The sequence below is a fragment of the Typopeltis vanoorti genome, chromosome 12, assembly GCF_054136105.1.
Source record: "Typopeltis vanoorti isolate ZY-2024b chromosome 12, IOZ_Tvanoo_1.0, whole genome shotgun sequence".
Taxonomy (NCBI): domain Eukaryota; kingdom Metazoa; phylum Arthropoda; class Arachnida; order Uropygi; family Thelyphonidae; genus Typopeltis; species Typopeltis vanoorti.
In genome coordinates, this window is record NC_143560.1 from 40,310,494 (window position 1) to 40,325,255 (window position 14,762).

The window sequence follows — 14,762 nt, forward strand, 5'->3', positions numbered from 1 at the left end:
AGCTTGAAGAAGGCCACAGAATTACTGATGTTGCCAGAGAGTTTGGAATCTCACACAGCATATCCAAGCTCTGGGCAGTGTTTCAACCAATGGCATGTGTTCCAGACGTTTGCTAAGAGGTTGCACTTGCTCTACCACGGAGAATGAAGACAGATATTTGGTTATAACAGCAAAATGTAATCAACATGTCATGCCAGGTCAGCTCCATTCAACAACAGACAGATATCCATATAAATTGTGACTGTGACAAGTAGGCTTGTCACAGTCCAAATGCAAGGCAGCATATGCTCCCAAATGCAAGGCAGCATATATGGTAATGTGCTTGATATTTCCAATTCAAAATTTTGTTTGTTTATGATTGGATAAAATAAGGATAAAAAGAATAATATAATTTCTAGTATAATCTAAATAATCTAAATAAAAAATCTAAATAATCAGGTATAATTGTAACCTGGCTGTTTGTAACTGTTAGGAACACGTCCAGCAATCTGTTTTAAAACTTGAAGAAGAAAAATCTTGTTGATTCTGCTTGAGACAGGCTAAATCCAGTTTTAAAACGAACTTTAGCATGATTCTCAATTCACTGTAATACTGTATGTGTAAGGATATTAAAATAACTTTAAATGACAAATTTTTACATCCCATCTTACTTTAAACTCGGTTCTTCTTCTGAAGAATCAATAAAATGAATGGAAATCAAAGAAAAGGAAGACTGTTGTAAGCATCACTTCAAAACATCCCATATTTAGTAAAGGTAAAGAATAAATTTAAGTTAAAAATTACAGATTTCTATCAGAAGAAACATGAAAACTGATGTGAACTAATAATTTCATATATATATATATATATATTTAAATTGGAAGTTCATGTGTTTACACGAAATAAGGAAATGTATCTATGAGCTGTGTTAATCATTTTCATAATTTGTCTTTGTTCTGGCTATTAATTTGGCATTGTGGAATGGATCACTTTATAACCAGCCAGAATCTTATAATATAGTATGCTTTAAAATATTTCTAAAATGGATGTTAAACATTTTTAAAAATATAAACATTATTTATGAAGGCACTATGGTATAATGTTTCAGTTTTTAGTAACTTGGTGGTGCCACCACATCTGAAGGTAATCCACTGTAACCAGGAATGTTATTGGGATCACTATCACTTAGATTTGGAATTCTGGCAGCAGAAAAAAGTGAAGAATCAGCATTAGTAACTTCAGGTCCAGCTGATGAAACATTCAATACAGTGAGAAGTGGCAATGGAGGAACTACTCCTTGGTAAGAGATTTCTGTATTTGCAGAGATGTTATTTTGATTCGTAACACTGGAAACTTGGAATATGTCATGTTTAGAATTATTACTATTGTTGGTCAAAACTGATAGTGAAGAATCTTGTGCTTCTTGATAGCCAACAGAAGGAGAAACACATCTACCAGTATCAATGGTGCTTGTGCTAGGAAGTGGAGGAGATCTATAGAAAATAAATCCATATTATACTATGTTAAATTTGGCATTTAATATACAGTGACATGGCAATGATATGTACAAAGATATTAACTGATAAACTAACCAAGAAAAAATAGTTTCAATTTATATTTTAAACTCCTCTATAATTAAAATATATATAATTTTGCTTGAAGTCTTTTTGTCCCAGTCAATCTCATAAAGACAACATAAAGGATAGTAAGAATCAAAGAAAATATCTCAATCCCACTCTCATTCTTCTAAAATTCAATGTTGTTTCTTTCTAGTACAATTTTGTCAATTGCATTCTCTAACACTCAGCAACCAAATTTCATTCATTGCAATTCTGAAACAAAAAAGGTACTAGACTTTTCATGACATTTAGAATCACCGTCAGTTCTTACTATGGTGAACTTAGAGAGACCAAGAAACAGTTTGTTATAGTAGTTATTACAGTGAATTTCCTTCAGCACTGAGGCAATGGTTGGAATTTTTGGATAGTTACAGTGAATCCTTTTAGTCTTCCCTGCTATCTTATTAGTGAAAGGTGAATGCAAGATGTAAAATTCTGGAAGTGTTATCCCAGAGATATAGTTGCATCACTATTCCTGAGTGAAATAGGGAACATCCAAAAATTGAGCTCAAAATCCATTCTATGGATGCTAATTTGGATTGCTCAGAGAATTGGAAAACAGATATGCTGAAAGGATGTCAACTGGAAATGAACAAGACAAAGGAGGAGAAAGGATTATCTAAAAATTTCAATGTGGAATAGCTGTCAGTCAATAATAAAGAAGAAGAAATAGCAAATATACTTCTGAAGTCAAATTCAGATAATATTTACAATTCACTGGAAATTTAAAGAAAAAAAAAGCAAAATTTCTAAGCAGATTGAGAATTATATTGTCATATACAGTGGATAAATAAAGAAAGACTGGTATATTTATCAAAAATGAATTCAAACATGATATTTTAGAATATAATTATACATTAGACTATTAAGTTTAAAGAGAAAATATAAAAGTAATACAGCATTATACATGTCCTTATATGTTGTTATCTTCAAAGGATCATAAATAAAGAGAAATGAGATATCTAAAAAGGAAAATATCTATGATACAAAAAAACAAAACATGCATTAATACTCGCAGAAGATTTAATGCAAAAATTGAATATCCAGAGTAACAACATATCACATAATAATTAACAAGGGAAGTGCATCATTACATATTAGACTGTATGAACAGTGAATTTATGATATATTGGTAGTAATCATAAGACGTTATTAGGAAAATTTTGATTAATACTCCAGAAACATGATGAAAATAAATCATATAAACAGAAATTCAACACTGAATTACGTACAATGAGAGCACATGTAGGTTATATGAATTCAACAGTTAAAATCCTGGAATTACCTCATATTATCATGAGTATAGGCAGAATCATGTGACTGCAATGTATGGACATGTCTGGGTTATTGCCTTGAGTTAAAAAAAAAAATAAAAAATCAAGCCAGTAGATGGCAAGCTATGGTAAAGTAATTTAGAACAGTGCATGTGAGAATCAGGCATGACAAGAGTGATTAATGGTGGTGATGATGCCATAAAAAAAAAATTGAGTGGAACAAAAGGTTTAAAGAGGGATGGGAAGACAAGAGAGTTTACAAAAAAAACCCAAAAAAACTGGGAGACCATAAACTTACTGCATGTGAAAATGTGGAAAAGAATGCGACAGTTATTAAGAATATGGTTCATGCCAGAATTAAATTTAGACAGAGAAAAACACTGTCTGATGATCCATTGGCCAAACAAATGGATCACTGATCCTACATAGTTGTCCATGAGTTTGTCTAAAAAAATCAATAAACAAATTGGACCATTCCACTGTATTCATCAGATTTAGTGCCTTGCAACTTTTGGCTATTCTGCAAACTGAAGAATGACTTGAACAGACACAGATTTTCTGACATCCAACATCACATGATGTCAGTGACAAAAAGCATTCCAGAAAACCAGTTCCAGGAATGTTTTGAACAATGGTATCATCATCAAAATACATGCATTGCTGCAAGGGGATTACTTTAAAGCTGATGCTACAGTTTTTATGTATGCTAGGAATTTAATTGTCACATCCTGTATATATAAAACTGAAAATAAAATTAAAGGAAAATGGCAATTTACATTGCCATTTTTCTTTTATTTGCTATTTTTATAATGTTTATGTTTTATAATAAAATATAATATCCCTGATGCAACTTATTTAAAATCATAAAAAGATACAGGGCTTTTTATGCGATTCCCAACACTATGAACTATGGTAAAAATATAGTACTTTACTAAGATGGGTGGTAGGGATTATTTTCTTCTATTTCTATTAATTTCATATCTTTTTTTTATTTTTTAGTAAGAGAATGATGAGAGACCACTGCTCTGTAGAGCAATGGTCTCACATCTTTCTCTTTTCCTACCAAAGACAATCACAAACATCCATGCACAATGGCATTAGAACCAGTAGTCTGTTGGTTGGAGAGCAGATATGCTAACCAATCAGCTGACCAGGCTGGTTTAATCAAGATATTAATTAAGTTTTGGGCAAAAATTAGGAAAAAATTTAGAAAATTTTGCAAAAATGAAGAGTGATTGCTATATGCTTAAGTTTAGAGAATGATAGTGAGTTAAATATTTTAAGAATGTCTGTTCACAAGAACTAGAAAAAGTTATTTTTTGTTATATTTCAACATATGGTTACACTGAAATATCTCCAAAAGATATAGTGAGATTCTTAGGAAATTAAGGAATGGTAAATCACCTGTGAAATATGTGTTGTGTGCAGCGTTAACAACATTGAAAATGTTTTTTCCTCACAGAAAGGCTTATATGCCTATTCATGACTATAATTTTTCAGGAAATTACAATGTATACTGAATAATGATTAAAATAATTAATACTTCTGATATTTCGGAAAAGTCAAATTGTCATCATCAGGGAACACAACAATGATATGTGCATGAAGGCACTAACACTGGGTAAATGAGACTGAAAAAAGGCAACCAAAGTTGGGGCTAGAGTCCCCTGGGCTAAACTGTGTGGTCTTGGCCATTGGGCTGAAGATCTGAGGATGAATGCTTGCCAAATTTGGGACCGTTTCATGCCCAAATTTGTTGAGGTTTGGAAAGTTTCTCAATGCTGAGGCAGATTCCTAGAATAGCCTCTCATGTTTGTATTTGCTGTGATGGAGGAGACTGGTCTTCTTTCAGTATATCTTGTGGTGAGTATTCAAAGCAATGGTCAGCAAGTCCAAGGTAGCCGTAATGGTGGAACCAGATGTAGTCCATCTGTTCAAAAATTCTGATATTAGTCGTTCTACTTGTTTGGCCGAGTAGGACATCTTGCAACTGCAAAGAACTGGTCAACAACTGGCAGTCTTTTGTGGAGCGGATAAAGGATGCCAATTTTTTATGTGGTCTGTAAGGTATTTCTTTAGGATTTTTGTTAATTTCTTAGATGTGTCCCAGATATATGGGATGGTGATAAATTTTGTGCAATCTCTGTTCTGGAGGGTGTTGCAGTTATGAGGTTTTAATATTTTTTAAATTTGGCAGGGGATCGTAGCCATTGGCTAAGAAGTGTTGAAAATGTGGTCAAGTTCAGGTGTTATGGTGTAAAATCTCTTATGATAAGTAATTTATCATGTTTGTTGTTACATGTTTTTCTATGGAAAATTGCACTTAAAGAAATGTCAAATTTTGTCTATGATAATTTTTGCACTTATAATAACTTAACCACGAGCCTTTGTTAAAATAATGTGGCACATGATGTCATAAATGTAATACTGTTAACCCATGTCCATATATGGCAATTTCAAAAGATGTGTGAAGTACAATGTTACCATGTTTGGATGTCAATACTTGACCATATATGTAAGTTTCAAGAGATGTGCGCATGCGTACAATGAAAGTCCAGGCCTTTATAAGCCAAATCACCGAGAAGGATTGGGCCTTAGTTTTGAAAATCTTCTCTTGCCTGGTCCACCACCATGTGAGGTCTGATGTCAGTAATCGAAAGAGAAACATTGTAAGTCTGAAGGTTCTCAATCTTCTCCTATCTGGACCTGCCACTATGAGAAGTAATGTGTTGATTGTCGGGAAGTCTCGCTAGGAAAGGGTTGCCCAATATCGTCACGTTAAGGGTCCTAAAGGGCATAGAATAACTGAAGACTTTGAGAAGGAAGAAATTTGGTGGGAAATCAAGAATGAGCCAGCAGAAGGAAAGAAAGACAAAAAGGAGCACTTTCATGTGAACAAAAGATTCATGTAAAAAGCAGTGTTGAATGAGAATTATAAGTACTTATATATGTGATATTTCCAAGCAAGAATGTACATAAAGTGTGTTCGCTTATGGGTATAATAAGATTGTGTAAGTTAACAATTGAAATAAGCTCACTAAAGGTTGTCTTAATCTCAAGTGTTTATATTTAATTATTGTAACAGTAAGAAGAGTACTGAACTTGATAATGTTAACTTAATACTGAATTAAGCTTGCCTAAGGTATGCCTTATTTCCAGGTTGTGTATATATGACTAGCAGGACTAGATTGTGATTTAACTCTAAGGGAAGAAACATAGAACTAAGTCTGAATCAGGAAGAATGCAATATAATGTAATTGTAAACATCAGACTGCATAAATACTCCTTTTTGATTTAATTAAATGGTTTGTAAACAACACACTGGACTGATTCTGTCAATGCACTATTCTGAAATTTTTGAACCTGAGTAACAGTTTAAGCGATCAACAATCAATCAGTGACTAATTAAAGGAACAGATTAATATAAGTGGGAATGATAACAATATCTTGTCTTTAGTTTAAAATCTTATAATGTTGCACTCAATACATAGTCTAACTGATGCAGTCATAAAACAAATAAATTCGTTTACCATAATGTAATAACAGCATATATTTCCTAGGAAGTGTGTTTTTGCATTATGGAAAATACTAAAGAATAGAGATCGGAACTTTACTCACCTTTGAAACGAGTTGCCCGGTATTGTACTACGTACTAGGACTACTTGCATTAGCTCATGCTAGTATTCGCCGATATTTTTATAGTTTACTATATTCGGCATGAAACTCTCTGATTCCAATCTCTGAGTTTCTTATTCGGTTTTAAAACAATGTGGGATTTAATATTCCCTTAATTGAAATAAATTTGTTAAGCCTATAGAGCATGAGAACATAAGATCTAGTAGAAATTAATAAACTTTGTGAATTGTCCATTCATGACAATTCACAAAGTTTAAGTAAAGAACAAATAAACATGAAGCAGGATTGCAAGAAGAGAAAAATAACAATGCACAATCATCACAACTGATTAATTTTGCCCTGTTATGTAGGGTTTTTATAATTCCATATTTTTGGGAGGATAGGTGGGTGGTGTGAATGGTGGTCAAGAAGAAGTGTTGAGTCTCTCCATGATGTCTGACATACAGTAACTCAGAAAACATCCACTCATATCACTCCTGTAGCCTGCTGGATGAAATGGGGAAAAAGTAAATGAAGTCTTTGGAGTCCAAACGTGTTTTTTGTACATTTCATCCCGATGCAATACCACCACTTTGCTTATTGGAAGCTTACTGACATCCACATCCATTAGAGGAAAGACCAAACTTAGCCTTTCCTCTAAGGGTTATGGATGCAGCATGGATTGACCATTGCCTATGTTTATTCACAGTGGACAGTTTCCTCCAATCTCAGGGATACCACTATCCAAAGATACCACTGGATCCACCAAAACAATGATGTAGGCAGAGGATATGGTTGCTGTTCACTGTCTAACTTTGTGAAAGTTTGGCATACTGCACAATTCAATTGAAAGCACATGATATTATGTGCACTATCAGCTGCAGAACAACAGCTCCATCCGCATTTATAGATATTAAAAATAAATTACAATAAAATAATTTAGCTAATAAATTATTTTTAAATATAAAAATTTTTTTATTACAAATCAAGGAACACATGAATGACGAGTATTTGTCAGTATAACTTCCCAAACTTGAGAAAGTTTTAGGTAAACGTTTCTGTTCAAGTTTGGGTTGTGAATGTGTGCTTCACAGTTTTTCCAAAGACCAATGTTCTACAGATTCTCTTCTAAACAAAGAACTGTTTATTATCAGAACAACTTTTATTCTCTTCAGTCTCAAGTCATGATGCAAAAACTATCGAAAAAAGAATCAATAATTATGACCATCCTCAAGAAGAAATTACCAGAATTTGTATTCCATATCTTAAAGGGCTTTCACAAAAAATAGCAAGCTTACTTCAACAGATTAACTTGCAAGTCTCTTTCTATCCAGTTTGCAAACTTAATCCCTTCCTTATCTCACCTAATATCCTTCTCTTTCTTAGCCTGGAGTTTACAGAATCCTCTGCTCTTGTAGCTTGTGCTATTTAGGACAGATGGGTTTTTCTGCACAAATTCATTTTGAAGAACATCAGGAATACATTTTGCTTAAAGAACCCAACAAATACGGGTTACGCTTTATCTGCAAAACACAAGATTCAATGGAACAAAAACAAAGTGTTACAAAAAAGTTATTGTCTTTTGGAAAGACTGTACAAAGAAAGCTGCGAAGCACACATTCGCAACCCAAACCTGAACAAAAGCGATTGCCTAAAACGTTTTCTTAATTTTGGGAAGTTGTACTGCCTAATACTCATCGTTCATATGTTCCTTAATTTGTAATTAAAAAGAAAAAAAATTTTTTTTTACATTTAAAAATAATTTATTAACTAAATTATTTTATTGTAATTTATTTTGAATACCTATTAATGCAGATGGAGCTGCTGTTCTGCAGCTGACAATACACTTAATATCACGTGCTTTGAATTGTTGTTCTTTTTTTGTGGTTTCCTATAATTGTATTGACAAGGGCTATAAAACGTAGCCAAAACTTTTACAAATAAAGACATTTAAATTGAATGCAAGTGATTTTGGCAATAATATTTTATGATGAACAAATAGCTTTAGTTTCCTGCTGTTGCAATATTGCCATAAAATGATGCATTTTATCATCAGTTTCATCATACAAGTAATTCAGTTGGCAGCAATCAATTTGGAACACTTTGGGAATTGTATTCTGTAAAAATAGGGATTTTCTTCTTCTTCTTTTTAATGTGCAGCATTAAATTAATCTTATAATTTGTAACCGAAGATTTCTGTGGGTAAGCAGTTTCTGGATATAGTTTTCGGTATTGAGACCACATGTTTATTAAACAATAAAAAATAAAAGAGTAAAAAACCCGACAAGTTTCGTTTGTTGTAAGACTGACATCATCAGGGGTAATGGTGTATAAAAGTTGAACACAACAACCAAATTAAATAGTCAATTAGATGTCTTTTTTAACTTCGTAACTGTTCATTAATTGAGAACCCGAATACAAAATGATACGTTCATTACTGTATGCTTGTTGGAACAATGCTAGTTGTTATCACATTCTGTGCTCACCAGTGTTATATCTGAGATCTGAGGTAGTTAAATTTTTAATAAAGGCAGACCAGACTTGATGTTAAATCACGCCTTGATTTTTATTGCATTGTGTAGGGATTCTAAGCATTTTTGCAGCTTCTTTAAATTTTCTTGTGAAACAGTTCTTATCATTACATAAGAACAGTACATAAACAGTACTCTGGCAACAGACATGTTTGTCTGTTGCCAGAGTACTTGATGGCCAGTAGTAGTTGTGTGGAATGCTAAGCCTGATTTGTGTTTCCTTCTTTTTTCGACTTCTTTTATATATTCAGTCATGCGGGTCTCTCCTGACCTTCCCGTCTGGCCTATGTACCAGATGCCACAAGAACAGTGAATCTGATAAACGCCTGGTTTTTTCACGGGATGATGCAGAGGTTTTGGTGGATGTAGGAATCTTGATATTTTTTGTAAAGGAAGAAAAGCCACTTTTATGTCGCACTTGCAGAGCAATGTAGCCAATTTATCAGTGACATTCTTGATGTATGGCAGCGTGATTGCGCTCTTGAAATCTTGTTTTGATAAGGGAGTTATAGGAGCTGTATTAAGAATTTTTTGAATTGTCTTGGGTTCAAAACCATTAAGTGTGAGGTTCTGTGTCAGGTAGTGTAATTCTTCATTTTGCTTCATCTGTGTGCTAGATATATTGTATGCTCTGTCTCGCAAGGTTTTAATTATGCCTATTTTTTGCAATGGGTGGTGGTAGTGTGAGGTAGTATTAAGAAATCTTCCTGCTGTGGTCGGTTTTCTGTTTACGGAAAATGATAACCTTTTTTCTTCTTCGTTTACTTCTATAAAGATATCAAGGAAAGATAATTTTTTTATGTTCTAGTTCTATAGTGAATTTTATATTTGGATGCAAATAGTTTAGATACTCTTTAAAATCAATCAGTTCAACTACCGTTCCCGACCAAATGATGTAAATATCATCTACATAACGTAGCCAAACCTTTGGGGTCTTTTTTGATAGTTTTTTTAAAGCATTTCTTTCAAAATTTTCCATAAAAAGGTTGGCTAAAGCTGGAGAGAGAGAGAGGGATTACCATGGGCCCCCCTCACTCCAGCTTCAGCCAACCTTTTTATGGAAAATTTTGAAACAAATGCTTTAAAAAACTATCAAAAAAGACCAAAGGTTTGGATACATTATGTAGATGATATTTTTATCATTTGAGCAGTTACGGTAGTTGAACTAATTGCTTTTAAAGAGTATCTAAACTATTTGCATCCAAATATAAAATTCACTATACAGGGTGATTCAAAAAGATGGACTCAATTTCGAACGGCTATATTTCCTTTTCCTGAACTATACATCATATGCGAATGATCTACATAATATTTGAAAGAGGAGGTCCTAAAGTCTGAAATATTACCGCTAGAGCACTTGGCTAGTGCACAGCCGTGCAACAGCGTCAGTTGTGATCAAAATGGCTACTATGTAGCACAAAATTTTTTGCGTTCGTGAGCTCTTCAGTCGGCGACTGCGGTGCAGCGTGTGTTTTGTCGTCGTTTCAACATTAAACCTCCAACGAGGCAGAGCATTTGTCATTGGAATTATCAATTTGAGGAAACAGGTTGTCTGTGAAAAGGAAAAAGCTCGGGGACAGACCGCGTGTATCGGAAAAGAACATGAGATGAATTCAACAAACCTTTAACATCTATAAACTTTATTGTGAGTATAATCAAATATACTTTACATCATATTTGTCACTAGTTCTATGTTTGATATATAAACTTACAAAATTGAGTCCATTGTTTTAATCTCTCTGTAGAACTAGAAGAACATAAAAAATAACCTTTCCTTGATATCCTTATAGAAATAAACGAAGAAGAAAAAAGGTTATCATTTTCTGCACACAGAAAACTGACCACAACAGGAAGATTTCTTAATGCTGCCTCACAGCACCACCCATTGCAAAAAATAGGCATAATTAAAACCTTGAGAGACAGAGCATACAATATATCTAGCACACAGATGAAGCAAAATGAAGAATTACACTACCTGACACAGAACCCCACACTTAATGGTTTAGAACCCAAGACAATTCAAAAAATTCTTAATACAGCTCCTACAACTCCCTGATCAAAACAAGATTTTAAGAATGCAATCATGTTGGCTTACATCCAGAATGTCACGGACCAATTGGCTACATTGCTCTGCAAGTACGAGATAAAAGTGGCTTTTCTTCCTTTACAAAAAATATCAAGATTCCTACATCCATCAAAACCTCCACATCACCCCATGAAAAAAATCAAGCATTTATCAGATTCACTGTTCTTGTGGCATCTGTTACGTAGGCCAGATGGGAAGGTCAGGAGAGATCTGCATGGCCTAATATATAAAAGAAGTCGAATAAAGAAGGGAACACAAATCAGGCTTAGTATTCCACACAACTATTACTGGCCATCAAGTACTCTGGCAACAGACAAACATGTCATATGTTGATAAGAACTGTTTCACAAGCAAATTTAAAGAAGCTGCAAAAATGCTTAGAATCCCTACACAATGCAATAAAAATCAAGGCTTGATTTTACATCAAGTCTGATCTGCCTTTATCAAAAATTTAACTACCTCGGACCTCAGATATAATACCCGTGGGCCACAGAATGTGACAACAACTAGCATTGTTCCAACAAGCATACAGTAATGAATGTATCATTTTGTATTTGGGTTCTCAATTAATGAACAGTTATGAAGTTAAAAAAGACATCTAATTGACTATTTAATCTGGTTGTTGTGTTTAACTTTTATACACCATTACCCCTGATGATGTAAGTCTTACGATGAACGAAACTTGTCGGATTTTTTACTCTTATTTTTTATTGTTTAATAAACATGTGGTCTCAATATCAAAAACTATCTCCATAATCTTATAATTTTCAAGAATACAATTTCTCTATAGTTTACAAAAATATCTTTATATGATAAAGCTTCTCTTCCACTTGTTTCCTAACTAAATATATAATATTTATAATTGCCTGATTTGAGAAGGCTGAGTTCCACTGTAGGATGGAGGACTGGAAACCTCTGGTATAGTAACAACTGGTTGAAGAGGAGACTCATTACTCACTGGACACATTTGGTATTTCTGACATAAGTCATAATAATTCTGAAGTTCCAAGGGGCTAATATTAAGAGGATTTGATTTTTCTTTGTCCTGAGAGAGTCCTAAGAAATATATAAAAATACAATAAAATATAGTATTTAAGAATAGTCTACTACTACTAGATAGCACAATCTCAATCACATCAGACAGTGATCAGCAATCCATTCAGATTATTTAACATCATCAAAAAACATTTAAAAGATATTTTAAATTTTTTCTGAAACAAAATTTCATTTTACCCACTACAAATACTAAATCCAATCCTGTTATTTGAGTTTGTTGCACACAGATTTTGAAGTAATAAACACACGCACACACATTTTTATTATATGTATTAGGTTTTCATGGCTATTGTACATGTTTTAATGAAAATTACTTATATGACTATATAGCCGAATGTTAAAATAGAAAATAACTAAGTTATTTCCAAAGGCACTGTTAGTTTCGTCTTTCTAGAAGACTCCATCAGGTGCATAATACATGGAAGAAAAAAAAAAAAAGAGATACATAAAAACATTCCTTGGGTCCATCACCAAATTCTAAATTATTAACGGATTGTTCACAAGCATCACAGATGAATAGCAGAGGAATCACAATTAGAAGGGTTGTAGCTGAGGTTGACATTAAGGTGAACAAGATTTAGTGCAATTTCTGTTAATTCTAAGATTTTTCTTGGAGGTTCATCACAGCATATAATTTGTAAATGATTTCAGATCTATCCCAGTTTACTGAATGTATAGTGGACTAATGGTCATTGGGATCAGAAGAATTAAGAACATGATTGAATATGGCTGTGGCCCTGGTATTACCATAGATATATTGAGGAACATCTCAGAGATGTTTCTCGATATGAAGCTCAACTGATTTCTCTATATGACCACAATATAGGGAATTATAGCCACATTAAAGATGGTACACATTGGATTCTTCAAACGTTATGCTTAGGTTTTATTGGTCAGAGCTTTAAAGGAAGTGAATAAGGTACAAATCTTATATTTCTTGAGGATTTTTGTCAATTTGTTAGAAATAGAGCTGTTTTACAGAATGGTGACCTAAGATCTGGTTGGCTGAGTGGTCAGCATATCCGCTCTCCAGCCAAAAGGCTGCATGTTCGAATCCTGCCATGGGCATGGATGTTTGTGATTGTCTGTGAAAATACTAGTGGTGATGATGGGTGGTAGATATTGTTGGTATAGATGATGACAGTAGTTGCAGTTAGTGGATTGAGTGGTGGAGTGGGTGCCCTCCCTTGATGAGTCTTTGGACTCCCTAGGAGGAGGTGTTATATAATAATAATCATTACTCTCTTCAGCATGGTGTGTGCAGGAGGATTAAACAACAGTACAATCGACCATAGAAATTAACGGCTTATGATAACAATTCATCTGAAAAATTGAAAACAGCAGCTTTAATTCTTTGCCAATCTCTTCTTCACTGCTGATGAGAGTATGTACATGGGTTCCTCAAGTAGAAATAATGCCAAACTTTTCAGGTAGATAATGATGGAACTGAGCGTGAAGATATCTGTTGGCATGTGTTGGCTTTCTGTAGATGGAGATTTCTAGTTTCTCAAATGAATGAATAAGCTTTACACCAAGAAAAGGAAGTAAGCTATTAACTTCCAGTTCTGCTATAAATTTTATCCTAGGATGTTTATAAATATATACAAGGGTGGTCTGAAAAGTTCTCAGCCTCGACCATAGATGGCAACACTATTCTCTCTATGTTCACTGGGCATCTACAGATGCTGTATGGTCACTCCGATGCTCGGTGATGTTCCACACCAGGCCTCGCCATGTAGTCCTGTTGTTTGCTTTTCTGGCAGCCTCAACTCTCTGAAGATCAGTCACTCCACACATGCCATCCATCCATCTCATTGATGGTCTACCCCTGCCTCTTTTTCCAGGAACTTTACCTTCTATTACTGTTCTGAGAAGTCCTCTTTCCATCCCTTCAATGTGTCCAAAATATTTTAACTTTCTTCTGTCAATATCCTTAAGGAGCCCTAAAGTTCTACTAATCTTTTCTAACACCCATTCATTTGTACGCCTTTCAGTATATGATATTGTCAACAGCCTTCTGTAACACCACATCTCAAAAGCAGATATCCATTTCTTATCTGACTTCTTTAGGTTCCAAGTCTCGCATCCATAAGTCGCTGTTGGAAAACAACTGCATCTAAAATCCTCAACTTTTTTCCCATGGAGATAGATCCATCCTTCCAGATTTTAGATTTCATTCTTCACATTAATAATGGATCCCAGGTACTCAAACTTGCTGACTTCCTCAATTCTTTCTCCATTAAGGTACACTTGTTTCTCAAGAGCTTCTCTGTTTGTTTTTCCTTTGAGAACCATGATCTTTGTCTTGCTAGAATTGAGTTGAAGTCCTCTGTTATTACTGATCATGTTAACTTTGTTAAGAATTAGTCCCAGTTCTTCCATGTCATTACAAAGGAGTACTGTATCATCAGCATATCTCAGATTACTGATCAATCTACCTCCTATCCTAATTCCTGTCCTGAGCTCATCCAATGCTTCACGCATGATGTCCTCTGCATATATACTAAGCAAGTGAGGAGAAAGTAAACATCCTTGTCTAACTCCTTTTCCTACTTGAAGCCAGACAGTCAATCCAACACCTGTTCTTACTGTGGCTTCTTGT

General features: G+C 34.1%; 1 protein-coding gene across 2 annotated transcripts in view; it reads right to left on the reverse strand.

Moving 5' to 3' along the window:
• Positions 1 to 446: 446 nt before the first annotated feature.
• The window catches only part of LOC150100727 (uncharacterized), a 208,755-nt gene continuing 194,439 nt past the window's right edge, over positions 447 to 14,762 (reverse strand). For both annotated transcript variants that reach the window (XM_090401664.1, XM_090401663.1), the window contains exons 14-15: positions 11,971 to 12,160; positions 447 to 1,472 (exon numbers count right to left, since the gene is read on the reverse strand). In XM_090401664.1, coding sequence (XP_090257790.1) covers positions 1,091 to 1,472; positions 11,971 to 12,160 — 572 coding nt within the window. In that variant the 3' untranslated portion in view covers positions 447 to 1,090. The remainder of the gene's footprint in view (positions 1,473 to 11,970; positions 12,161 to 14,762) is intronic.